This window comes from Terrapene carolina, unplaced genomic scaffold (assembly GCF_002925995.2).
Source record: "Terrapene carolina triunguis isolate 2854851 unplaced genomic scaffold, T_m_triunguis-2.0 Scaffold96, whole genome shotgun sequence".
Taxonomy (NCBI): domain Eukaryota; kingdom Metazoa; phylum Chordata; order Testudines; family Emydidae; genus Terrapene; species Terrapene triunguis.
This window is the reverse complement of record NW_020664447.1, coordinates 21,134,399-21,162,018: the sequence shown is the minus strand read 5'-3', so window position 1 is coordinate 21,162,018 and position 27,620 is coordinate 21,134,399. Positions and strand designations below refer to the sequence as shown.

General features: G+C 39.0%; 1 protein-coding gene across 1 annotated transcript in view; it reads left to right on the top strand.

Annotated features, from left to right (window-relative positions):
- Nucleotides 1–304: 304 nt before the first annotated feature.
- The window catches only part of LOC112116409 (golgin subfamily B member 1-like), a 69,885-nt gene continuing 42,569 nt past the window's right edge, over nucleotides 305–27,620 (top strand). Inside the window, exons 1-14 of the mRNA XM_026651574.1 lie at nucleotides 305–459; nucleotides 6,282–6,339; nucleotides 8,040–8,183; nucleotides 9,463–9,612; nucleotides 12,803–12,925; nucleotides 13,527–13,694; nucleotides 14,119–14,304; nucleotides 16,165–16,287; nucleotides 16,486–16,599; nucleotides 19,338–19,659; nucleotides 20,060–20,175; nucleotides 20,569–20,686; nucleotides 21,458–21,549; nucleotides 22,590–22,740. Of these exons, the coding sequence (XP_026507359.1) occupies nucleotides 6,295–6,339; nucleotides 8,040–8,183; nucleotides 9,463–9,612; nucleotides 12,803–12,925; nucleotides 13,527–13,694; nucleotides 14,119–14,304; nucleotides 16,165–16,287; nucleotides 16,486–16,599; nucleotides 19,338–19,659; nucleotides 20,060–20,175; nucleotides 20,569–20,686; nucleotides 21,458–21,549; nucleotides 22,590–22,740 (1,852 nt within the window). The 5' untranslated portion in view covers nucleotides 305–459; nucleotides 6,282–6,294. The remainder of the gene's footprint in view (nucleotides 460–6,281; nucleotides 6,340–8,039; nucleotides 8,184–9,462; nucleotides 9,613–12,802; nucleotides 12,926–13,526; nucleotides 13,695–14,118; nucleotides 14,305–16,164; nucleotides 16,288–16,485; nucleotides 16,600–19,337; nucleotides 19,660–20,059; nucleotides 20,176–20,568; nucleotides 20,687–21,457; nucleotides 21,550–22,589; nucleotides 22,741–27,620) is intronic.

Here is a 27,620-nt window from a genome sequence, read left to right as displayed (position 1 = left end):
ATATGGGCGCCAATTCCCCCCACTTGATTTTTCACACTTGCTGTTTGTTCATCCTAGCCCCGAGCCCCCTCCCTCCACACAAGTGCGGGAACACCCCCCTCCTTCCCTTCTGCGCTTGACAGCTCCCTGCCCTGTACCAGCCCCGCCCCCATGCCGGAGGCTCCACCCCCGGCAGCTTCCCTCCCCGCGCGCACTCCTGGGGGCGATGACGCGACTGGGAGCGGGGGCGTCTCGCCATTGGCTGCGCTCTGAGAGACGACGACGCGCTGACGTATGCCCGGCCGTGGTGCTGCTGACGCCGGGATGGTGGCGAGTTGTTGTCCCTGCAGCACCTGGGCCGGGCCGAAGAGGAGGAGCCGGAGCCCCTGCTGCTGCAGCCGGCACCGCCGCCCCTAGGGCCCGCTCCCCCTCCCCGGATACCCTCGCTGCCCAGCCCCCCCCCTCCGGTGCGGCTCGCAGGTGAGCGGGGCCCGGATTCCCTCCCCTCCCCCGGTGCGGCTCGCAGGTGAGCGGGGCCCGGATTCCCCCCCCCCTCCGGTGCGGCTCGCAGGTGAGCGGCACTGGGATCCCGGACCGGCCTGGGCTCAGCTGCAGCGGGGGGAGGGGGGTGACTCCTCCTCAGCCGGGTCCTGCCCCGGCCTGCGGGGAGGGGCGGAGGTCGGACTCCCATTGTCTGCAGCCAGGCCCCGTCCGCCCCGGGCAGCTTGCCCGCCCCCAAGGACATAGTGGCTGGGCCGGCGGCAGCACTCAGCGGTGCCCTCCAGCTTCCTGGATCCTGATAATAACTCGGGACGCTCTTGTTGCGTTGCTTTGTGACGCCCTAGCAGGGCAGGGACTGGCCAGTGCTGGAACAAGCGACTTCAGTACGCCCTGGGTTCACACCGCCACTGGGGAATACCCCTTCCTCTCCCAAACATGGCATGTGGCCTGGAAACCCGGTTGGGGAGAGGGTGCCACTGTAGTGCAGCTGTTGCCTGGGTTATGGGCTCAGGCTAGAGCTGCAGTGGGCTCCCAGGACTGTGGTGTAGTTATGATTGAACAGGAAATATTCAGGAGATGTATAAGCCATTGCATCTGAGTTCCTGGAGCATCCCACAAAGAAGGGCATGCCCAGTGTAGCATGGGGGAAGGAAGCATTGGGGATATAGAGGGAAGAGAGACGGCAAGTGGAATTTCTCTTAGATTAAAACCTAAGTAAATCATAAAGCTGCATATGTTGCCCTGGGAGAGAAGCATCTCAGAGTCTGGCAGGTACCGAATGGCTTTAAACAGTGTAGATGTTGGACTAAATTCAAGTCTTTGTAAGTGTGATTTGTTAGTCATGCAAAAAGAAATCAGAGAAAGCCGAAAAAAAACACCAAATCCATGTTCTTTCCAGTGGAAGCGGATGGATCTAAAGAAGGATTTATAGATGGGGTGGAGATAGTTGGCTCACAGATTATAGAGTTCAAAGTGGAGTGGTGCCCGTTTGAGGATTTTGTTACCATACACACTTTCCAGGATTATAATGAAGGCTACATCTTTGTCATGGAAAACTTAAGGGGAAGCCAGGGTGAAAATGGGAGATGTTAGAAAAATGTATTTCTATTCACATGCTCTGGTGTCCACTCAGTATGTTTCTATTTTTAATTAAAGGGACACTTCAACATGGAACTTTACCAAGGGTTTTAAAAAAAAGAATAAGTTACATGTAATTCCAGGCACTACACACCCACCTGAATTCCACTGTAGCTTTACAATTATATTTTCTTATTTTTTTGAAACAAGTCTTTCTTCCCTTGCTTTGTTAAAATCCTGTATGGACAATGAAAGTGGAGTTACTATAGAGGAGAAATAATTAAACTAAATACCAAGTGCTATAAACTTCATACTGTGAACAAAGTGTTTTCTAATTTTTCAGCTATGTTAATTTAGGCTCTATTTGCAACTTGTAGTACGCTTGAATTTAGATGAACCTATGTAGGCTAAAAGGACCAGTTTGAATAATTATCTCCCCCATTTACAAATAGTATGCCTACATGTCATACCTAGCTTCTGACCCTTCTTTCAGAACAGTAAAAATGATGCAAAACAATCAAAAATAACTTTAGATTAAAACATCACTGTTTCTCTTCATAAACCTGTGTTCTGGGACTAAAAACTTGTTAACCTAAAGGATATTTTACTTTTGTTCTTAGCCTAAGATTGAACTGTTCAGTCTGAAATCCTATTTAGGTATTAATTTTAATACATTAAAGACAATTTTGTAGTGTTTTTAATATAGTGTGCAGAAATTTTTGAGCTTCCGATTTTCCATGACCATTCTCAATGAGGACAAAAGTCATTTGACATTTGTGGAGAAATCTTGACTTGCAAATAACATTTGTTTGCTAACATACATACAGCACAGCTTTCCATTAACTGAGCATATTTAAGGATGGAGCTCCAGATGTATGAAAACGTCCTGTGTTTCTGGTGCCCTACACACTCAAATACATGTGACTAATTACTCCATGTATGTTAATGTAAGAAATATAAGAAGGTATTCAGAAATGTAGAATGCACCTTACACACAAATATCTGAGTTACCTTTTGCTGTGGGTTTCATAACCTTGAGTTTGCTGACTTCATTTATATTCTCAACTACAATGTTGTCTTTTAACATAGTTTTTTTGGCAAAGTGGAGGAATGACTGCCCATGCAGGCAGCACCAAACTTAGGATTCACTGAATGTGGAGAGGATGGAAGCAAGATAATGCTATGGCAATGAACAAATAAACTATTAAAAAGATATATTTCCTCCTAAATTTACACATATCAAGTACAAAATAATGGATTTTTTAACATTAAAAACACTTAGGAGGGTCTTACTTACAAATTGCACCATTGTACATAGTGTGCTCCTTTGCTCTCACTGGTGGTATGGGGAGAACTACCATTCACATCTATGGTTGGGATAGAAAGGAGTACCTTTATTGCATCATTCTTTGCCATCCCCGTATTTATGGAACGGGGTCAGAGAGAAGCACATAATTCCCTGACAGCCCCTTGAGGACAATTAAATGACTACTCATGCGTATACAACTCTATCTGTAAGTGATATTTAGGGTTGGGGCAATTTTACAAATACATGAGTGACACTATACACATGCATACAGCACATGTGAGTGTTTGTAGGAGTGGGACCCTGCTTAGCAATCATTTCTTTCTGCTCCTCCCTCTCACGGTGTGTTATAGTAACCACTCAGTTAGAGCCATACTGCTTTCATGGCTCAGTGGAGACCAACATGATGTCCCAGAGCCTGTATGGAGGCACAGGCCCTTTGTAGTTTCTCCCAAGTTCTGTTAAGGTTTTGTGGGCTGTTTTCCTGTCATAGTGGAAAGTGGTGCATAGTGCAGTTAAATTAAAGATGTCATTAAAGCAGAGTGCATGAGGTGAGGCAATAAGGACTGAAATGGATGCTGTACTGGGGCTGTGTGGAGATTTGAACATGGGTGTGAGGAGTTTGGAATTGATATGGAAAGACAGAGGAAATCAGAACTTTTATAACTTCAGGAATGGTCACTAAGAACATTGGGGCCTATGGATAATTAATGTCCTGCATAGCAGACAAGCATTTGCTAGTTAAGGTCACATCTGAAAAATACACATATGGTAAACTAAGTAGAGCTCCATTTAACTACTTTGGAAGGAGAAAGAATTGAGTTGTATGTGCCAGGATTTGATTCCAAAGGGTTCAGTTCTTATAAACTTTAATATATGGAGATATACCCTATCTCATAGAGCTGGAAGGGACCCTGAAAGGTCATAGGAGTCCAGCCCCCTGCCTTCACTCGCAGGACCAAGTACTGGTTTTGCCCCAGATCCCTAAGTGGCCCCCTCAAGGATTGAACTCACAACCCTGGGTTTAGCAGGCCAGTGCTCAAACCACTGAGCTATCCCTCCCCTCCTTGATGCTCCTGCTCCTACAAACCATTTCTTCTGGCTGATTTAAGAAAAACAACCCCGATCAGTATCTCCCAGTTGGACTGGATAGTTAAAGAGAGTTCAATTGTAAAGAGAGTCCAATGCAGCTGTGCTGCCCAACTTGTTTTGGTACACTTGCCCTTCCTGAAAGCCCCTTAATTAACATCCGTAATGTAAATAACATGTCAAAACTATTGGTCAGGGTATCCAAGGGGATGTGGTATGTAGTGAACTAAACTTGTTGCATCTGCTAATGCTTGTTGGGTTCTAAAGCATTTACAAATAAAAAAAATTTACACACAGCCCCAAGCTACACTGAGCCAGATTCTGCCCTCATTGTACCCTTTCCTGTTACTAGGAATGCATAGGTGTTACTGAGGGCAAAATTGGGTCTTGTGACTCAAGAGGGATGCAGGAAGGAGAGTTTTATACTATATATAAAGTAATGATATCCACATCCTTTTTAAAGCCAGAAGAGACTGTTATGATTCCTGCATAACACTCTGTGATCCCTGCTTCTAGCTCATCAGTGGTAAATGCTTAGCTTTAATAACAATCTGTGCTCTCATTCTTCATTTCCTTTCAGATAAAGTATGTGCTAGCACTTTTAATAAATTGATCAGCTGAATTCAGAAGCGCAGCTGCTCTGCTGTGCTTTTACTGAAACCTGTGCATGCAGATTTGAAAAGGCAAAATACATTCCATTGAAAAGTGTTGCTTGTGGGGACAGGTGACTGAACAGATACAGTTTGGCTTCTCATTTGTTGTTGCAGCTTGAAGACTGGTCAAAGTGAGAAGTACAGCAAGATGGGTGGTAGTATTCTTAATGCAGGCCATCAAACCAAATCTGATAAATTATAGCACAGGCCTCTCTTGAAGAGTTAACTAAATTCTGTCAGACGAGGCAGACGTTCTTAGTGCTGCAGTACATATAAGTTGACATTTGAGCTGCCTGTACTGTGGGATTAGCTTTCATGTACATGCTGTCAAAATGGATCTAATAGGAAACTTGCTTTAGAAAGATGTGATTAAATTCAGGAAGGCCTGTTCTTGCAATGTGTGGCAGAGCCATTAGTGTGAGTAATCCCTGCATCAAGGGGAAAAACACTTCAAGGGCCTTGAAATGTTTGAAATAGAGGAGCCCCAAAGCTGCATGGTATCAAGTTGGCTACTAAATTTAAAAATTACTTATAATTTAGGTATCAGGCTCTTTGAAAGCTTGTGTTTGGGTCTGAACCAGAGAGGTGCTGAGCACCTACAATTCCTAGTTAGTGCCCTTCTCAAGATTTAGGCCCTTAGGCATATGAATGGGAGATGCTCAGTTGTTGTACAGTGTGATATGCCATAGTTAAGGCTACGATTTAGTCATGGGTATTTTTAGTAAAAGTCACCTGTCCATGACTTATACTAAAAATACCTGCAATTAAATCTCGGGAAGGGGGATCATGGGGGGGGGGGGGGGGGGGGGGGCGGGGGCCCCAGCGGGGGGGGGGGGGGGGGGGGGGCGGCACGGGCGGCCCGGCCGGGGCCCGCGGCTGTCCGGGGGGGCCGGGACCCGCTGCGGGGGGCGGGGGATGTTCCGGCCGGCTGGGGACCGGGGCTGCGGCTGTTCCTGGGGTCCACCTGAGCAACTGACCCCCGAGCCAGCTGTGTGGGCGGCCCTGGGGTCAGCCACGCTGGCCCCTGCAGAAGTCACGGAGGTCGCAGAAAGTCACAGAATCTGTGATTTCTGCGACCTTTGTGACAGACATGGAGCTTTAGTCACAGTGTCTTTATTTTTTGTGCACAGCAGTCTGTTCATTCTGTAGAAATATGAATTGGAATAATATTTGTCATACTGCAGAGGCAAATACAGCATGAGTCTAAGGTCAGGTTATATGTTAGCAAACTGAGTACAGTCTGTACCTTTTATTTGTAGGTGGAAGTAGCACTAGTGCCAAAAAGTACTTTAAGGCACTTATATTTTTAAGATTGTTTTTTTTCAATTTAATTTCTGAAAATATTTGGAACGATAATGTTGGTACTTTATGGCTTCCCTGTCTGCAGAAGTAACATAATGTACAAAAGAATTAAACAGCACTTTCTTAATGATCAATAGCAACTCGTGATGTGACTCGGGTGTCAAAGTTCCTATCAGGTTTCAGCAAATGCAATGAGATCCTGGTTTTTTTTGTTTTTTGTTTTTTTTTAAACGATATTAAATTAGCTTGAATTATCTTGAACTGAAAGGCCTGGAGAAAAAAATAGCAGAAAACAAGCCTGTTATGTATATAGTTTTCTAAGTGGTACTAATATTCATAGCAATATAATTGTATTTCCTTATTCCTTCTCACAGCCATCTTGAAACTATGTGGAAATGGGGCACTGGAGATGATTCATCCCCTAAAGCAGCAGTAAGTATTAAAACAAACAAACAAACAAAAAACAACCTTGTAAGTGCTGACTTTTTAAAAAACTTGTGAATTTTGAAAATTTCAATTCAAGATGCAGTAATAAGTATCTGCTTTTTTGCAAGGATGGTGGTTTAACCTGCTTAACCTGTTCTTCTAAGGCTAGGTCTACACTACCCGCCTGAATCGGTGGGTAGAAATCGATCTCTCGGGGATCGAATTATCGTGTCTCGTCGGGACGCGACAATCGATCCCTGAATCAACGCTTTTACTCCACCAGCGGAGGTGGGAGTAAGCGCCGTCGACGGGGAGCCGCGGAGGTTGATTTTGCCGCTGTCCTCACAGCGGGGTAAGTCGGCTCTGATACGTCGAATTCAGCTACACTATTCGCGTAGCTGAATTTGCGTATCTTAAATCGACCCCCCCCCCTGTAGTGAAGACCTGCCCTCTGATAGTCACTAAAGGTCATGGTGGCTTCATGCTCCCAGTCCAATTAGCTTCAATCCTCAGAGTCTAGCCATAACTACACCGCTCACCTTCAGCGTGTTTATCTTGACTTAAGAAAAGATCAGTAGAAACCATGTAAACATTAAATCAATCCCTTTTTGCAGGCTAGCACTTGGCTGTACAGATCATTAGTTGCAGTAACACGAGCAGAGAACCTCAAGAATTAAAATCATACTGACTATTTAAACATCAGTATTAGCTTTAAAATGCAAACTCTTGCGGCTTTTTGCCATTTTCCAGATTATTATATTTAATGGTATGACTCTTATAGCTTGTAATGGGAAGAGTTTTTCTCTCTTCTGCTGAAAGTACTGCCAGGTATCTAAAATTAGGCAACATTCAGTGAAACTGTTAATCTCTTCTAGTAATGGGTAAAAATCTCTGTGTATCACTTCTCATCCCTCTATAAAAGAAAAGTTTCTAAATGGATTTGTAAAGTAACTAGTGCTGTAATTTTGTGTCAACTCTTTTTGAAAACAATTTTTTGTGGTGAGAGGGAGGAGAAATGCCTCTTTTCTCCCCTTAGTTTTTTTTAGTTTTTAAGCTGGCTCTGTTGTTTTAAAACGGTAGGGTGATGTGGATTCTTTGGATATTTTCAAGAACTCTCCCTTGACCCTTGTCCTGATAGGTGCATGTGTTCCACCCACCGCCTAGATTTCTGCCGTCATGCCTTCTTTTGGCAAGTAATCACACTTAAGTTGAGAAGTTGAGGCTTCTAATTTTGCAGTGGAATTGACTGGAAATGAGAGATTTTTATTGTTTACGGTAGCACCTACAATGTGCTAGCTGCTTTCCAGGCAGACAAAAAGGGACAGTCTGTGCTCCAAGGAGTTCAGAATGTAAAGACAGACACTCATACAGAGAGTAATGGAAGGGGAAAAACAAACAGGGGTTTCGTTATCATGTCAGGTTATAACAGCATAGTGTCCCCACTGTATTGCAGTACAGTTGGCACTGAAGGGAACAATCTGTGTTACAGAGATTTCAGTTACCAGGGTTTCATTTCAGTGCTGCTTCTGTGGCTCATATTTGACAAATTATCCTGAAGCTGTCTAGACAGTATGTTTAAGTTTTAAAAATACTACCCTCTGCCTAAATTTGATTGGGTTGGCTGAAAAGCTGACGACTGTGATTTGTGCACAGCCAGCATTGTCTGCACCATTTTGTCTGTTCAAAAGTATACTTAATGTCTGTAGGCTCATGGCTCGCAAGATGCAGCAAACATGTCGGTGGCTGATTTGACTGAACAGCTGACACGTACTGAACAGCTGGTAACACAGCTCAAAGAACTTATCAGAGAGAAGGATAATGAACTTCGGAATAGAGATAATCGGTTAAAGGTACTGTGTGTACACATCAGTGTGATTGTCCGACTACAGAAGAAAATGAACTGCAGTCATGTTTTCTTGGGTGAATAAGCTGTTTTCCTAAAAACAGGCGTAAGAGTCAGTTATATCAATATTAGGGACTGAGGAAGCAGTGATCACAGTTTGCAGGTGCATGGGGATACATTACAGCTTCCTACCAATTTACCTCCTGTTTCCAGAATTTTTAACCAGCTTTGGATATAGACAACAAATGGTTCCCTAAAAAGAACAGATGCTCTTGATAAATGTGGGGGACTATTATCAGTTGCAAATTTAAGGTTGTGCAAAGCTGGACAGGGACTTTTTCCTCCTTTTAGGCTAATATTGTCCAAAATATTGTTTGGCATTTAGTTAGGCTGCAGACTTATCCCAGACTGAGCTGCTTTAGATACAAAAATTTTTCCTCCAAATTTCCTTCAATCATAATTTCTGTATTCCTTATGGTACTGCATGCCACCCTTGATTTTTGGCCACAGTAAATGGAAGGAATTTATACTAGATGCCCTATATACTGTTGAGGGGTTTTCACCATTGACTTCTTCTATTAGAGCTCATATTTGTAGTGAGTTTTTGAAAGGTATGTTTTCACCCTTCTGTTTTAATGGGACATTTTCATATTAGTCTAAAAATAAGTTTCAAAATATGGCCTTTTACAAAACCTAATATTGAACAAAGATTTTTTTGTTAAAACAAATCAAACCAAACTATTTTAAATTAAACATTCCACTGCAGTGTTGTGAATCTAAATGTAGCTGACCAGAGGTACAAATGATCAAGTGACCAGCATTCATAATATCAGTGTAATATTTAGTTTGTCATCAAGGAAGTGGAGCACCTCATCCCAGTTACATTGTCCGAGATGAGTAAAAAGCTGAGATAGTGTAAGATGAGTCACCTGTCTTACAAAAATAGGGGTCTTTAGGTGTCTGCAGTGGGGCATCTGAAAATTAAGGCACTCCAAATCACTATTTACTTTTGAAGGTTTAGGCCTTGAAGTAGTATTACTAACAAAGGAAAGGAAAAATTTTGTAATATGTAATTTTTAATGTGACGCTGCCCCTTAAGTTACAATACCTGTGAGTATCATAGTAGTCCAGTGCAGATACTTTGCAGTAATGAAAGGAATATTATCAGGCTGCCTTATAGTTGCAGGGCTTCTGGGCATGAAGTTAAAATGTCCTTGTGGAGGTAGGAGTTCTTGGTAACTGTTTTAGATTTACGATTTTATATATATATACTCTGATGTTGGTAGGAAGAAAAAGAAGCTTCTGAAGCCAAGCTTTCAAAAGTAAAGCTGCAAAACAAAGCCAAGGTAACATCACTAACCTCACAACTGGAAGAACTTAAGAAGCAATTATCAGGATCGGAAGGACAAGAGAAAAAAGCAGAGGAAAAAAAGAGAGTGAGTTTGTCCTTCCATTTTTAAAGTTAGACTTCAGTTTACCATGATCCTGAAATCAGATCTGCATGGGTGGACCTGATTTTAAAATCCAGGATCAATTTGGGTCAAATTAAGGCTTTGTGTGTGTTTTCCATCCATCTTGTATATTCATCCACCCATCCACTTTTTTATAGCTTTTTACAAAAGTTAAGAACTGTTTCCATGGACATTCCATTCAAAATATAATGGAAACTATTTTTAAAGGAGTAATGATTCCTTTTGGATGTTTGCACTCCACATTTTCCTCCATCTTGCTAACACATGAGAACTAGAAAAGGAAATTGGTTAGAAAATAACTAGAGCTGCCAAGTGATTAAAAAAATTAATTGCGATTACTCATGCAATTAAGAAAATTAATTGTGATTAATCGCGCAATTAATCACGCTGTTAAATAATAATAGAATACCATTTATTTCAATATTTTTCACATTTTCAAATATATTGATTTAAATTACAACACAATATAAAGTTTACAGTTCTCACTTCACATTTATTTTTGATTAAAAATATTTGTACTGTAAAAAAAAATAGTATTTTTAAATTCACCTAATACAAGTACTGTAATGCAATCTTTCTGTCATGAAAGTTGAACTTACAAATGTAGAATTATGTACCAAAAAACCCTGCATTCAAAAACAAAACAATGTAAAACTTTAGAGCCTACAAGTCCATTCAGTCCTACTTCAGCCAATCGCTCAGACAAACAAGTTTGGTTACAATTTGCAGGAGATGATGTTGCCCGCTTTTTGTTTACAATGTCACCTGAAAGTGAGAACGGGCATTCGCATGGCACTGTCGTAGCTGGCGGCGCAAGATATTTACGTGCCAGATGTGGTGAAGATTCCTATGTCCCTTCATGCTTCAACCACCATTCCAGAGGATATGCGTCCACGCTGATGATGGGTTCTGCTCAATAAAGATCCACAGCAGAGCGCACCGACAGATGTTCATTTTTATCAGCTGAGTCAGATGCCACCAGCAGAAGGTTTTATTCTCTTTTGGTAGTTCGGGTTCTGTAGTTTTTGCATTGGAGTGTTGCTCTTTTAAGACTTCTGAAAGCATGCTCCACACCTCGTCCCTCTCAGATTTTGGTAGGCACTTCAGATTCTTAAACCTTGGGTTGAGTGCTGTAGCTATTTTTAGAAATCTCACATTGGTACCTTCTTTGCGTTTTGTCAAATCTGCTGTGAAAGTGTTCTTAACATGAACATGTGCTGGGTCATCATCTGAGATTGCTATAACATGAAATATATGGCAGAATGCAGGTAAAACAGAGCAGGGGGACATAGAATTCTCCCCCAACAAGTTCAGTCACAAATTTAATTAACACACTACTGTATTTTTTTAACAAACATCATCAGCATGGAAGCATGTCCTCCGGAATGGTGGCCGAAGCATGAAGGGACATACAAATGTTTAGCATATCTGGCACTTAAATAGGTTATAACGCTGGCTACAAAAGTGCCATGCGAATGCCTGTTCTCACTTTAAGGTGGCATTGTAAATAAGAAGCAGGCTGCCGTATCGCCTATAAATGTAAACTAACTTGTTTGTCTTAGCAATTGGCTGAACAAGAAGAAGGGTGGAGTGGACTTGTAGGCTCTAAAGCAGCAGTTCTCAAACTGTGGGTTGGGACCCCAGAGAGGGTCACGACCCCATTGTAATTGGATCACGAGGGCTGGCATTAGACTTGCTGGGGTCTGGTGCTTTGGCTTTGGGCCCCCCAGCCTGGGGTGGTGGGGCTTCGGCTTTGGCCCTCCCACCCGGGATGGCAGGGCTCAGGCAGGCTCAGGCTTTGGTCTCCCCTCCTGGGGTCGTGTAGTAATTTTTGTTGTCAGAAAGGGGTCACGGTGCAATGAAGTTTGAGAACTGCTGCTCTAAAGTTTTACATTGTTTTGTTTTTGAGTGCAGTTACATAACAAAAAAAAAAATCTACATTTGTAAGTTACAGTTTCACGATAAAGAGATTGCACTACAGTACTTATATGAGGTGAATTGAAAAATACTATTTCTTTTGTTTATCATTTTTACAGTACAAATATTTGTAATAGAAAATAATAATATAAAGTGAGCACTGTCCACTCTGTATTCTATGTTGTACTAGAAACCAGTATATTTGAAAATGTAGAAAAACATCCAAAATATTTAATAAATTTTAATTGATATTTTATTGTTTAACAGTGCAATTAATTGCGATTAATTTTTTGAGTTAATCGTGAGTTAACTGTAATTAATCGACAGTCCTAAAAATAACTACTCGCAAAAGTGAAGGGGTCTAGTCAGTTTTTATTATCCAAGGGCAAATGTGAAAAATTATACAAATGGCAAATTAAATTAGATAAGAATCTTTCATTTCAGTAATTGAAGTTTTATCATAAACGGGTTTAAAAATGTTTTAAAAAATATATCAGTATTTCTTTAAAACAGCATGATGTTTGGCACATTAGTACAATTGTTGTACATGCAGCTTGTAAAACAATTGTATTTAATACTTAAAAGATTTTTTTTGTTTTAGAGAAATTAGACATAACTTTATAGGGCTAATAGATTTTATGCATGTCTTCCAAAGCATACATAATTTAACAGTTAACCTACTAATACAGTTGTGATCTATGATAAAGATCACTGGTCCTTGCTCGGAAAGCATATAATTAGGTTGTCAGATTTGTAGATGCATGGTTTGTGATTGTAAATAATTTCTACAAATTAGTTATCTAGGACATTTTTTTACAGAATTCCAGGTAGTAATGTTTTACTTCAGGATAGTTTGATATAGACTCAATAACCCTTTTCCTCTTCTCTGTACATCCCTTTCTTTTCTGTTCTTTCCTGGCTATGTGGGTTGTGCTTGCCAAGAGAAATGTGTGGACTTTTTTTACAGGATAATGCATGTCCATCCAGCATATGTGGTCAGCATGATATACTTAAACTTTGGCGGTTTTGCACAGACTTGACATAAATACTGTGGTTTCTTTGTTTAGTATCTTGTTGGGACATTAAAAATACTGGGGTCCTAAGAGGAACTCTGAAATATGCAGTAGTATTTCATAAGTAGGATGACAATTTGCCTTCCGGTATTGTCTGAATTAGTGGAGTTGTGGGAATCTTTTATTTTGCCTTTAGAGGCTAAAATCTCCCTATTTACATATAGGTATCTAGAGATGGTGACCAGGAAAATGCTGCAGCTAACCGTGGGAAATTATTAGTACTTAGAAGGAGGGTTGAAGAACTAGAACTCCAGAACACACACAAAAATGAAGAACTACAAAAAAAGGTAGGATTTTATGTGATGTTAACAAGGGTTTTTCATCTACTCAGTGTAGAATTACTTTTAAAGACTGAACAGATGTATTGTGGAAATAGCCTGTAGAGATATCAGTAGAGGCTAAATGCCAGATCCTGCCCCATTGAAGGAAATGGAAGTTTTGCCATTCATTTTATTGGTGAGGAGTTAGGCCTTAAATTTGTTTTTGCTGTGGTTTACAAATAGTTGGAATTGGGAACACTGTGAATAGGGATAATGGTAGCTTGCCAACTCTCTGATTCTGGCTGAAAATGCTGCCTGACTTCTGTTTTCTTTGTGGCCTAGTATTTTTTTTGCAACAACAGGAGTAAATTTAAACAAGTGATAGCATCCCCCAGGCTGTAGCTGTGCTGTACAGAGGCCTCACCTGTGAACATTTCTGTTGGCGATGCAAAACTGCAGGAATGCTGATTGTGCAGAAATTGCATGGATAATAGAGCCAATATCAGGCTCAATATTTATACCATTGCAGTCAAAATTTGATCATGTCAGAAACTTGACTTTCAGTAACCTGGAAGAGGGTGGGTGATAGAAAGGTAAGTTACAAGTATAGCCATCTTTTCATTCCCAGATTGCCGAATTGGAGGCCCAGCATCAGCGAGGGGCTGAAATGGATGCCATGCTTGCAGAGAAGGAAAAGAAACTAGCTGAAAAAGAAGCCTACATCATTGATTTGCAGCTAGCATGTGACTCAAGCAACGTTGCCAAAGAAACGCTTGCCCCTAGTGAAGAATTAAAGGTATACCATTAGTATATGTTTATGTTAATGGCAGCTCAAGTGGCAAATCTGCATAGACCTATATGGGTTCCCCCCACAAGATGTTAGAGTCAAAGAATCCTGCTCCATTATACTAAGGAGCATACCCCTATGTCTTGCACCATTGCTTATATGAGAAAAGTCCTATTCTGATGAGTTCCAGTTAAGCTGATTAATTTTTATTTGTGCATAACTTTTTTCCAGTCCAACTTGCAAAAACATCTTGAAATAATTCTTAGTAATATTTTGGAATGAGCTGGCAAATTTCACTGACAACTTAAAACAAAAGTTGAAAACTAACTCTAAGCTAGCTTTAGCTGTGTAGAGCCTAATGAATTCACGATGCTGTCATTTTTTTTAGCCCAGGTTACATTTCTCTAATTGTCTTATGTCTTGCACTCCAAAGAATCAGCTGTCGGTGAAAGAGTCTTCACTGCAGAGCATGCAGATTCTAGTTCAAAACCTTACCAAGAAGGTTGGAGATAGTGAAGAAAGATGTAGCCTACTCCAGGAACAGATTGAGAGTCTTAAAAACCTTCAGAGCAAAGAGAGAGATCACTTCCAGGAAAGAGAAGCCATGTATATAGAAAATGTAGGTGAACAAATCGTAAATTCTTTGGTGCCCAGAGTTGATACAGTGGATGTACCAGTTACCACTATATCTCAACAATTAATTTACATCTGCAGTTCTTGATTTTTTGAAGATCCCTTCAACAGTGATCTAGCTGGTAATTAGAGCTTATGTAACAGTGAATTAGGAAACAGTTTTTAGGGTACTATGGGTGGCTTGTGTCACTGAAATGAATGGGGATTTAAACATGGTGGGAAGAGGAAATCTAATGGGTAACTGGGTGATATGAGTTGAACTGTGCTAAAATTGAAAAGCTACTTATCCCTCTTTGCCCTCCCTTCCTCCCAAAATTCACCTCCAAAATATGTACATGCCATGACTAATAGTGTCGTCCTCTTACTGTAACCCTTGTCCTCTGTCATCCCTTCTCCTAGTTGTTTAGACCCTAGCCTAACAGCATGTCTAAAACTAGCTATTCAGGGCAGGGACTCCCCTTTTTATTTGTTCTGTGAAGTACCTTGGCACACTTTTGAGCACAATTAAATAAAACTAGTGCTTTTTTTTTTCTGCTTCATTTGATCAAAGCAGCTTTCTTGTTCAGCTGCTAAAGGAGCTGTATAGAGTTATAAAAGAACTTAGTTAGAACTGAGACAGCTGATTAACTAAGGGGAGAATGGGCAAGAGAATCTTGAAGTGCCTTAAAGATGTGGAAGTGAAAGAGCAAATCAGTTTACAAGTAGTACACCTCTACCTCGATATAACGCTGTCCTCGGGAGCCAAAAAATCTTACCGCATTATAGATGAAACCGCGTTATATTGAACTTGCTTTGATCTGCCGGAGTGCGCAGCCCCGCCCCCCCCCGGAGCACTGCTTTACCGCGTTATATCCGAATTCGTGTTATATCGAGTCACATTATATCAAGGTAGCGGTGTAGTAACAATTGTGTCCATTCCTGAATGGTGCTGAATACCTTCAACTCCCACTGAGATCAGCTTGCTGATTTCAGTGGGAGATGAGTTTGCTGAGCACCTCCAAGATTAAGCCCTTATATTGATAAAGTACTTTCCATCCCAATACTCCCAAAGTGCTTTACAGACTATATTTAGATATCACTTTACCCACATCAGAAATGCTGATTTTCACCACAGAGGTCACTGCAGCTGTTTAGTGGCCTGCAGTACTGCTAATCATTTTGGGACAGGAAATAAAGAATAATATATCCAGGTGAAATTACAGAGGCTATTTTGAAGATGCAGAATGTAATCATTCAAATAAAAATCTAGCTGGAACACTGGAGGTAACAGGACTGTTCATCTTAAAAAAGAAAATGTTTTTTTTAATATTCGTTAATGGTCAGGCCGCTGTGGTTTTATATCTGTTCCTGACAAAACTTGTGAGGTGACCAGGAAAGACAAGTTTGGAAATATAAAACAAGTAGTTAAGGGGGAGGTAGCTGTTCTACATGGCTTCAATTTGGGAAGGGTTGGGAGAGCCAGGATAGAAGTGGCCAAAGGCATGTGTATATAGAGATGAAACGTTAAAGAATCATAAGGGAAACAACCAAGGCAAGAGGGTCGAGGTGTGTGAGGCCAAACAAAAGCAGATACTTTCATTATATTTGTAATGGTCATTCACTACAGTGTGATATTCCCTAGGGGCAAAATTCTACCCTTACTAAAGTTGTACTTACTCTGGTCAAACTCCGTTGGCTTCATTGGAGTTACTTTAGATTTACACTGGTGTAACTGAGAATGGAATCTGGTTCTTGGAATGGTCAATACTAGTACATTTAATTGGTTGCATTTTTTTAATGATTCTGTCATGCATATATGTGTGCTTTAGAGGTTGTTTCAAACTAAGTTTGAATAATTTGTTTTCAGATACGCATGTTTCAGAATATTATCCAGGAAAAGGAAAAGGAACTGGTTGGACAAGCCCAGAAACATGAGCAAGAGCTCTTTAAATTAATTGCTAAATCTGATGCCAGTGCTGATCTAGAACAGGTATGTTGGCAATGGGAACTCACTGACTTGCTTTGATTTGGGCAGCTCTGCAGGAGGATAGGCAAGGAAGAAAATGCAGGTTATAGGTAATGCACTTCTGTGAAGTACAGCTCAGGTGATATTTTGGGAAGATGGAAGAAATGCCTCTTTTTATTTTTTCTTTCCTGTAAAATATAATTCCTTTATTTCCTTGGCTAGTTACTAAAGGCGTTGAAACAGAAGCTACATGAAAAGGAGGAAGTCATGCTGGGTAGGACACAGGTGATAGTCATGCTGCAGAAAGAACTAGATGGCAAGGACCAGCTGCTGAAGGTAAGAAACTGTACATGGAGTGTTCATAGTCTAGTCAATTAATGAGTTAAAAAACAAGTTCTTTGATTTTATTTATTCCAATTTATACAAACAGCACTGGGTAGACACACTTTATGTAGGTGCCATTTGTTAAAAACATTGTGCCAACAAGTATAAACGCAAACCAAAAAATAACAAGCTGAAAATAAAATAAAAATCAGCCCTTCCTTCACCCTCCCTCCCCCAAATACTCCATCCCACTCACAAACACTAGCCCTTAGCTTGGCCCTATCCCCTCAGAAGCCTGGAATAAGAGGAGCGTTTTACAGTATGCCCTTAAAGTCAACAGATTGGGGTTATTTCAGGTCAAAGGAGGAGGAGTGAATTGCAAAACTGAGGGCCTTTCCATCAGAATGCCCAGTTGGCAGCCCTCTTTTAAGGATTCCAGCTTGAGTGTTTCTCTTGTTTGCAACTACAATAGCTAACTAGATTGTAGGCTTTCCAAGGAAAAGGTACTTTGTCTTCCTTTGTGTATATACAGTGCCTTGTTGTGCAGTGGAACCCAGACCCTGATTGGGGCTGTTGAGTGCTACTGCATTAGAAACAAACATGGGGTGGGGACAGGGAGGTTAGGAAAGATTATTGCAGGCCAAAACCAACACCTTAAATTCTATCCAGAAACCAATAGGAGGCAGCTAGTGCAAGTCCTGGAGCACTGGGCAAAGTGCTTTTTCCAGGAAATTTCACTCAGTTTGATGGGCTGCCACACTTTTCATCAGTTTCAGTGGTTTGAGGATATAGAATACATTGCAGTAGATTGATCCTGAAGTGACAAAAATATGGATCATGATAGCAAGGTCAGAATTGGCCAGATGTAGATGAAAAAAAGTGGCTTGATTACTGCTGCTATAAAATTAATCAAATAAAATTACTCCCTATTGCAATTTCAGGGTTTGTGGAACAGGAACGGAAACTGACTAACCTTTGTCATTGTTTCCATTTTGAAGTTCTCACCTTATGGAATATTTCATTTCTTTTCTTTTTCTTTTAGTTTTAAGATAATTTTTTTTAAAAAGGCTTATACTTGATAATATTTTTTTGTGTCAGTGTGTAGCAGTTCTGTTTACCAATCCACCGTAAAGCTTGTTGAATACCACTGTAATCTCATGGCCTTTAAAGAAACCTGGGAAAAAGAGAGCTAGGAAAACACCACTTACCTACTTATGTCTGAAAATTTTCCAGATTAAAATACTTAATAAATCTTGCTGGACTGCAGAACATTTACTTAAAGTGTTCTTTAACAGGCTATAGTGAATGCTGTTGATACAGGCAGCAAGCTGTCAATCTTTCGCATGCTTTATACTTTTGTTACCAGCTGTGTAATTATTGGAACAGCATCTTCTAAGGACTTTCCAGAGTCATGAACACAGATACACATCCTTCATTGAATCTGTATGCACCGAGAACACTTGATGGACTATTATTATCCAAGAAAGATATTTTTTTAGCCGTTTCTACTCTGGTAATCAAAATTGTCATTGGGTATGCATATCAGGATCTCCCTTGTGATTTTTATACACACTGTCTGAGTTGTCTACTATATCTCTGATGGAAAAGTTCAGCTGTTTAAGATGGAATAATCCCTGGGGGGGAGGGGGAGAGGGAGAGGCCAAGAGTTGGGCACATGTGAAGGTTTCCCCCAGTGGTTATTTCATCTTAATCAAGTGAACTTTTCCATCTTGCTCTCCAGCCAGGCTATCCTATTTGCTTTCCTAATTCTCAAATATACACAATGTGCTGTTAGTTTCCTGTCCCAAACTTTCTAGATCAAGGTTTACCAGACAGTGCATAGTCTAGGGCTCATTATGAAAGTACTTGTTTTTTATATAAGTGTCTGATTTGTGCTGGCTATTCATTTATAAATATATTCTGCAGTCTTGTTCTGCCTCTTTATTAGCCTCAAGCAGCTAATGTGAAATCACTAAAAACAAAATTACAAAAAATAGAAAGGACTAGATCACTGGTTCTCAAACTGTGGGTTGGGATCCCAAAGTGGGTCGCAACTCCGTTTTAATGGGGTTGCCAGGGCTGGCGTTAGACTTGCCTGAAGCCTAGGTTACAAGCCGCCCCCCTTCCAACCTGGCCAGGGCAGCGTTGCTCAGCTTCAGTTCCTCTCCTCCTCTTCCCCCCCCCCCGCTCGGGGCTTGGGTGGGCTCAGGCTTCAGTCCCCCCTCCTGGGGTCGTGTAGTAATTTTTGTTGTCAGAAGGGGGTCATGGTGTAATGAAGTTTGATAACCCCTGGACTAGACAAAACAGTAGATAAAGTAGGGGAAAGACCAGAAGGATGGGTTATAAATGACTTAGACTTTTTCCATCTCTAGTTTCCTGAGTAAGAACTTTAAAAGGGGACTGTAGCCAGGGGCTGTCAACTTCTTTTAGTTTTGGTCTTCAGAACTCAGCAGAGCATGATATGGGGTTTTTCCAGAGGACCTTTTCCCTTTTTATTCCCTTTCTTCTTTATAAGGGGACATTTCCTCCTACAGAACCAGTCAGGATGTAGTTAGCACTAGAGCAGTGCAGACCTTCCATTGTATCTTCAAGCTACTGCTAGGGAGTTCAGACCATAGATATATATGACAGAGCCTTATGCTGCCAATTGACCAGCCCTGAGTGATCTCTTTTTAAAGTGTGTTGCATGTGCAGAGGAACACATAGGGGTATATCTAGAAAATCTGAAACAATTTTCTTTTTTAATACAGGAAATTAATGAAAACCTGAAACGTCTTCAATCAGAGAAAGAGAACCTCCAATCTAAACTGGATGCTGAGAAACATGTAATGAGAGCCCAGCTAAGAGACATGATGGAGAAACATGAACTTGAAATGACGAAGGTCCAGGAGAAACATAATGCTGAAGTGCATGAGATCCAAGAGAAGCATGAAACTGAGCTGCAGGAGAAAGACCAAGCCCTGCTGCAGCTTCAGAAACAAGTGGCAGAATTAAGAAATAATGGAGAGAGTAATTCAGAACAGTCTGTAGATGTAGATACTGTAACTAAACAAAAGATGGAACAGCTAGAAGGTATTACATCGAAGAGTAGCTTTTATATTTGAAAAGCTTCCTGTCACTCCACTGTATACTGTGTGCCAAATTCAGACCTAGTATAAACTGGATACAGCTTCACTGACTTTAGTGGAGGAGGAGTTGTGGGTACTTTTTAATTACTTGGGAGATGCTTAGATGCTATGTAGAAGAAGGCCCTAGAAATAAACTAGATACATTACATTACCTTACATGACATTTAAATTTGGCCTAGCATTTCTTAAACAATCTCTTTTCCCTTCTAGCTATGACTATAGCATAGACATTTTTGCAAGCGTGACTGAGTAAATAGAACATGCTGAATCCTGAAATATGCGTTGTAATTACATTGATCCTTTTACTAGCATTCTAAATGATGATTGTGGTGTTTGTTTGCTAGCTCAAGTGAAGTTGAAAACAGAAGAGGCCAGCAAATCTGAAGCTAAATTCCTTAAAATGAAGGCTTGGTCCAAATCAAAAATCAAACAGCTGGAGGATGAACTGAAAAGCATACATGTAACATTTTTAATTTAACATTATATGCCTGTTTTACAATGGGTTGTGATTGTAGATTTGAATAAAAAACTAAAATGCAGCCTAAAAGGTCCACTAAGTGGGATTCTAGAAAATACCTAACATATGAATAGAAAAGGATTGATGTTCCTGAATTCAAAAAGTTAATACAAGGGAATGTTCTAATAAGTAGTGTAATAGTCTGTAACTTAAACACAGAGGAAGAGGTCTGCCAGTTTACAGTGACCTATTGCACTTGACTATTTTAGAAACATTGTTACTCAAAATCTTATAAAAAGAAAAGGTTAAAGAAACTATTGTATTTGCTTTGTTTTTTATCTTGATTTTTGGCATTTCAGTACATTTGAAGGAAATTAACAATGTTTCTCTTTATAGTTATCATCAAAGAATAATGACATATCTGCCTTAAAGAACTGTATCTCAGAATTAGAAATTGAAAAGAAAGAACTACAGTCAAAACTGAAAGCGTTTTCTGAACTCAGAATTCAAAATGGTAAATAATTAATAAAGCAATTGTGCTGGTTTTTTTGTTTTACTCTATCGTCTTGGATTTTGAACTGATAACTTGTAATAAAATAAAGACAAAGGGGTTTTTTGTCTTTGTTATGATAAGGTTTCAGAGGAAGACAACTTGGCAGCTTTAAAATTGAAATACACTGCATAATGGCAGTGTATTTATTCTGCTTTATTCTACAGAGATTATAAAGTTAAATTTTCTTCATTAAATTCAGAATAGCAGCAAGGGATACAGCTACATGTATTTCAGATAGTTACTGTGTAAGCTTCCCCCCTCCGTACCGCCTGTGTATTATACCTGAGTCTTTGACACGCATGCACTTTTGGAGTTGGCCTCTCTGAGCAGAAAGTATCATTGAAGCAAACTGCTGTGGTTTTCTGTGATGTAGACAAGGCACTGCACATGGATTCAGGAGATCTGAGTTTAGATTCCAGGTCTGCTACAGTTTGACATTGGACAAGTCACTTTATATCTCTGTGCCTCAGTTCCCCATCTATAAAATGGGGATAATAGTACTTCCCTTTGTAGTTTTGATTGTCATTGATGTAGATTTAAAACATTGACTGGTATTAATAATAATCTGAGTTAATTTTGTAGAGAGATGGACTGCAAAGCCCATCATTGATACCTTCCAAGCCAAATGATTCTATGATCTCAGTTGGGGCTTCCACTCTTCCTTTAGATATTTACTGATTTACCATGTTATTTTGGCATCAAATAATGAAGCCAATTCATTTGTTTTTGCAGAAGAACTGCTGGCCAAGCTGGAAGTCTACGAAGAGCAGCAGCGAAAATTGCAGGCTGATCTCGAACAAGTTACAAAGAGGGCAGCTTCACAGGTTTTCTGTTCAAAGTTGATTCATGTGAATTGTTGATTAGCTTCACAGTGCTAACTGTAGCCTTCACAACAGTATTATTGGAAACTTGAATTTGAGTTAAAATTAAATTTACTAGCATACAGAATTGAGACACCAGTTGGGATTCATTCAGTTTAAAAAGCCTCTAGGACAGGTTTTAAATTGTTTTGAAAGTGCTATTGAATTCCTGCATATGTAGAAAATCCATGTAATTTTCAACAGTTTAATGTTCATCTAGTTACAGATAACTCAAGAGATGTCAGAATGGTACTATTTAATGTAAAAACCAAATTGATATAATTAACTAATAAATCTTCTATCACAAATGTATAGTGAGACACAAAAGTGAGAGGGAGGGGGGTACTTTAGAAATGTCTGCTAAATAGCCCCTGAGAATGATGGATCTTGTTTGTTAATCCTGATATCTGTAGAACCAGCAGAGCAGGCTGAAAAACATAACTGTATTTTGCAAAAAATTCAAAGGAAATTAATTTTTTGTACTAAATTTTTAATGGCAAAATTTTGAAACTATTTTTAATTTTTTCCCCCATAAACTTTATTTTGGTGGGGGAACAAAAATCCTTCACTTTTTTACTTTGTGTGATTTGGGGGGGAAAAAGGGGTGTGTGTTTTTCCTGTTTTAAAAAAAAAAGGAAATGTTTAATTTCAAAAAGTGAGCAATTTTGACCACAAGATTTTCAATGGAAATACAGTATTTGTTCTGGTCAGTAAGCCAGTTTTGTTGAAAAAGCTTTTCAGTTTAAAAAAAAAAAAAAAAAAAGTTTAACAACAAACAGTTTTGGCTTTTTTTTTTTAAGATAAACTTACAAGGTCTTCTGTTAACATGGTTTTTAATGTTAAAGAAAATTATCTACTTTATTTGTTGGTCTTAGTTGTATTTGTTATTTATATAAAGCTGTAAGTGAAGCACAGAGGTGAAAGTTCTGTGCCTGAATAGTTTATAATCTAACTGTTACGTTTATTTTGGTAAATGTTCTTTTCATGTCCAACTTCTCTTGTAGGCCAGTGAATCAGGCAGTGTGGATGAGTTTCAGAGTCAGCTTTTGGAGTGGCAGGAGATTGTACCAGAATCAGAGGAGGTGCATGACCAAGCCAGAGAGGAGAAATCTGCCATAGCCCTGAGAGTGGCACAGATTGAAGAAGAGAGAGAAGGTGAATTGAAGTATTTAAGATGAAACTAGATCATTATGCCAACATAGCAGGTATTACAAATCTGTTTGTGCAGCTCAGACAAAATTGATATCTTTCCTCCGTGTCTCACTTCTGTAGTCAAGTGAGATTTAGGCAGCTAGTGATGTTAGCAGAATAAAGTGGTTACTGTAATTCAGTTTGTATGTTGGATTGTTTCCTTGACTCTGTCTGTTTCATACATTCATCACTTTGCATCATGTTTATTGGTGGATGTTTTAGTCTGTTAGCCTTTGCAATCTGAGCTGCTTATCTTTGGGGTCATTAGTTGGATTTATTTCAGAACCTTAATGTCTGCATTTGAGTTATCAATGATGAAAATGGCAGCTGCTTGGCTGCTTGCCTCGAATTAGAGGAGAAGATATGGGGAGTTGTAGCATTGTTTAAAATTTGATGATGGGATAGAAAGTTGTGCTTTGGCAAAATATACATGAAATTCGGCCCTTCTCTGTAAATGTCAATAACCAGCAAGATTTTTAAAAGATTTTGAGATGTACTAACAGACATGCCATTGATACTGACAAATGGAGAGAACTGGCAACAGATTGCTAGTTTAAAATGTTAAATATTATATCAAAACCACCATTCCAGGTGATCTGAGATTTTATGGTCACCAATGATGGTAAAATTAAAAAAAAGTGTTTTCTGTTTGAAAAATCAAACTTGTGAAAAAGTCTAAGTATTAGATTTCACACTAATTTTTATTTGTTCCCCTCCTCCCCCCCACGGCAGTTTACCTTAACTTCTTTTCCCTTTGGTATCGGAATGCGGATTGAAGGCACAAAGGTTAATGTGCACCATCTATAAATAAAATAAATCCAGTTAATTAATTTGCATAGCCTTTTGTTAATCTGTAGCTTGAATGTTTTTGAGACTCAGCTGATGGATTTCAAAGTTCATTCTGTAAGTCCCAAAATCTTTAAGGGCCATTTCTCTTCTCTGTGAGAGATTTATACATGTAACTCCTTGGGCATTGAGAAGAGGATAAACCTTCTTAATTTTAAGTACTACTTATCTCAGGAGTGTTGTAAACAGGTCCTTATGCAATAATATTAACAGTTGTAAAACTTCATCCGTGTCCAGTCATTGTTTAATTTTGCAGTTTTTCCCCCTTGGGATATGCATGACCTTTCTGTTTCTTTTTTCCTGCCGTTACACCTGATGAGCACTCAACGTCCCTTCCCCCTCCACTCCTACCCTACACTGCGATTTGGTCAGCCAATAAGAACGTAGTTTCCCATCAGTTTTGTGCATGCAGGTTCCAGCCGTGACAACCAGTAATGTACTGTTGCTGTTTTCCTCTGTAAACCTTTCTTTGGAGGAAATCGCCAACAGTACCTTATAACAGCTGCTGTTGGTGGTATGTGGTTTTTAATAATACATGTAACAAATGCTAGTTTTTAAACTTGTTTTCCTCTTGCAATGCCTCTTTCTTTGTTTATATTAACAGAATCTTCTTTCTTCGTTCTCCTTTGTATTAATAGCTGACTCCATATTTACCTTGTAACCTAGTTTAAAGGAAAACTGTACAACTTGCAGTGATTAATTTTCATAAACAAATAGCTAAGAATCAAATTCTGACCTCTATTTTTTTTAGAGATTACATTAAAAAATTCTAATGGGACTAGATTAGGTTTTTTTTTCTTTTGGTTTTATGTAACCCTGCTTCTCTCCGCCCCCCCCGCCAAAAAAACCCAATAACACCCCACACCTTGAATATTCCCTCCACCAAAGGACAATCTTGGAATAAATGTTTACTAAAAATGACTATATATTTGAATAGTATCTTTCAAAGCCATTTGCAGAGATCTTTGTCGCTGCATTGGTAACTCCAGAGAATAGGACTATGGTGGCTTTCACTGGAGGCTGCCATTTTAGGCCCTTATCTTATAGTAGGGTGTACTAGCATGAACCCCTGTATTAGGTACAGTGGGGAGCTCCTTGTGTATAGAGCTCCATGCTATTGGATCCAGTTGCAGATTTGAGATCATTATGATACTTAGTAGTAGGACACTGATGCAGGCTGAACACTTATGCAAGTAACTATACTCATATTATTCATAGTTCTGTTAATGGCAGTGTGTCTGTGTGAGGAAAATTTTGTATAAATGTTTGCAAGATCAAATCATGGGGCTGAAATATCAGCTTTTCTATCAGAAGTAATTGCAGATCAGATTTTCCAAGTTGTAACATGATCTTACTTTAGAAAACTGTATTAACAGCAATTGTTAAATTACTTGTTAAATTAACCAGAAATGTTGTAATAAAATTATACAACTTACCTGACAGCTCTAAGATCCTCCAATTTTTGGTGCTTTGTAATAGGGAAAGTCATTAGTAATTTTGCTATTGACATCATTTATTACGTGATAAGTAGGGCTGTCTATTAATTGCAGTTAACTTACGTGATTAACTAAAAAATTAATAGTGATTAATCGCAATTTTAATAGCACTGTTAAACAATAGTATACCAACTGAAATGTATTACTTATTTTAGGATGTTTTTCTACTTTTTCAAATGTATTGATTTCAGTTACAACACAGAATGCAAAGTGTACAGTGCTCACTTTATATTATTATTAGGGCTGTCAAGCGATTAAAAAAAGTAATTGCGATTAATCATGCTGTTAAACAATAATCGAATACCATTTAAATATTTTTGGATGTTTTCTACATTTTCCACTATAATGATTATATTGATTTTAATTACAACATAGAATACAAAATGTACAGTGCTCACTTTATATTTATTTTTATTACAAATTTTTGCACTGTAAAAAAACAAGACATAGTATTTTTCAATTCCCCCATTACAAGTACTGTAGTGCAATCTCTTTATCATGAAACTTTAACTTACAAATGTAGAATTATGTACAAAACCTCCTGCATTCAAAAATAAAACAATGTAAAACTTTAGAGCCTACAAATCCACTCAGTCCTACTTCTTGTTCAGTCAATCGCTCAGACAAACAAGTTTGTTTACATTTTCAGGAGATAATGCTGCCCGCTTCTTGTTTACAATGTCACCTGAAAGCGAAAACAGGCGTTCCCATGGCACTGTTGTAGCTGGCATTGCACAATATTTATGTGCCAGATGCGCTAAAGATTCATATGTCCCTTCATGCTTCAACCACCATTCCAGAGGACATGCGTCCATGCTGATGACGGGTTTTGCACACTAATGATTTAAAACAGTGCGGAACAATGCATGTTCATTTTCATCATCTGAGTCAGATGCCACCAGCAGAAGGTTGATTTTCTTTTTTGGTGGTTCGGGTTCTGTAGTTTCTGCATCGGAGTGTTGCTCTTTTAAGACTTCTGAAAGCATGCTTCACGCCTTGTCCCCCTCAGATTTTGGAAGGCACTTCAGATTCTTAAACCTTGGGTCGAGAGCTGTATCCATCCTTAGAAATCTCACATTGGTATCTTCTTTGCGTTTTGTGTAATCTGCAGTGAAAGTGTTCTTAAAATGAACAACATGCTTGGTCATCATTTGAGACTGCTATAATATAAAGTACATGGCAGAATGTGGGTAAAACAGAGCAGGAGACATGCAGTTCTCCCCCAAATTTAATTAACACATTATTTTTTTTAATAAGCGTTATCAGCACATCCCCTAGAATGGTGGCCAAAGCATGAAGGGGCATATGTATGTTTAGCAAATCTGGAATGTAAATGCTATGCTAGCTACAGAAATGTCATGCAAATACCTGTTCTCACTTTCTGGTGACACTGTAGATAAGAAGCGGGCAGCATTATTTTCTGCAAATGTAAACAAATGTGTTTGTCTTAGCGATTGACTGAAGAAGAAGTAGGACTGAGTGGACTTGTAGGCTCTAAAGTTTTACACTGTTTTTGAGTGCAGTTATGTAACAAAAAAAATCTACATTATTTGTAAGTTGCACTTTCAGGATAAAGAGATTGCACTACAGTACTTGTGTGAGGTTAATTGAAAAATACTATTTCTTTTACGAATATTTGCACTCTAAACAGGATAATCAAAAATAATATAAAGTGAGCACTGTACACTTGGTATTCTGTGTTGTAACTGAAGTCAGTATATTTGAAAACATAGAGAAACGTCCAAAAATATTTAATAAATTTCAATTGGGATTGCATTGTTTAGCAGTGCGATTAAAACTGATTAATTGCGATTAATATTTTTAATCATGATTAATTTTTTTGTGTTAAACACGTGAGTTAACTGTGATTAATCGACAGCCGTAATTATTATTTTTTCATTTCTCCTTTGCATTGCCAAATTATTGGGACACTGTCAAGTTTACTTAAAAAAACATTTGTTTGTTTTTTACAAATTCTGATACTCGCATTGAATAGCATCTTGCTTCACAAATGGTTCCATTGATTTCAGTGGGACTATTGGCAAAGAAAGGTACAACTCAATGTGAGTATGGGTATGAGAATTTTTCACTTTTACAAAACCTAAGAAAAGCCTGCATATTTTTTATTTATTTTAATTCTACTGGAAACCATGTTTAAATAAAATCAAATGAAGATTCCCGAGCAGTATTTGCAACTCAACCCTGAATTATTGTTGTAATGCATAAAACCAAAACATGATTAAAAGCAAAAGTGAAAATGACTACTTTATTTTTACTGTCCAAGGCAAGAAGTAAACAACCAAAATAAATGGCAAAACATACAAAAACAAGCTCCCACATCAAACTAGGTATCTAAAAAATCTTTTTAGTTTTATTAGTTTAAAGTGGGGGTAGTAACTTAGCCAAGGAAATATTGTAAAAATATGTGAATTTTAACTCAGTGGTGTCCCATACAAAACACTTAAACCCCTTTTTTTTTTTTTTTTTTTTTTTTTTTTTTTT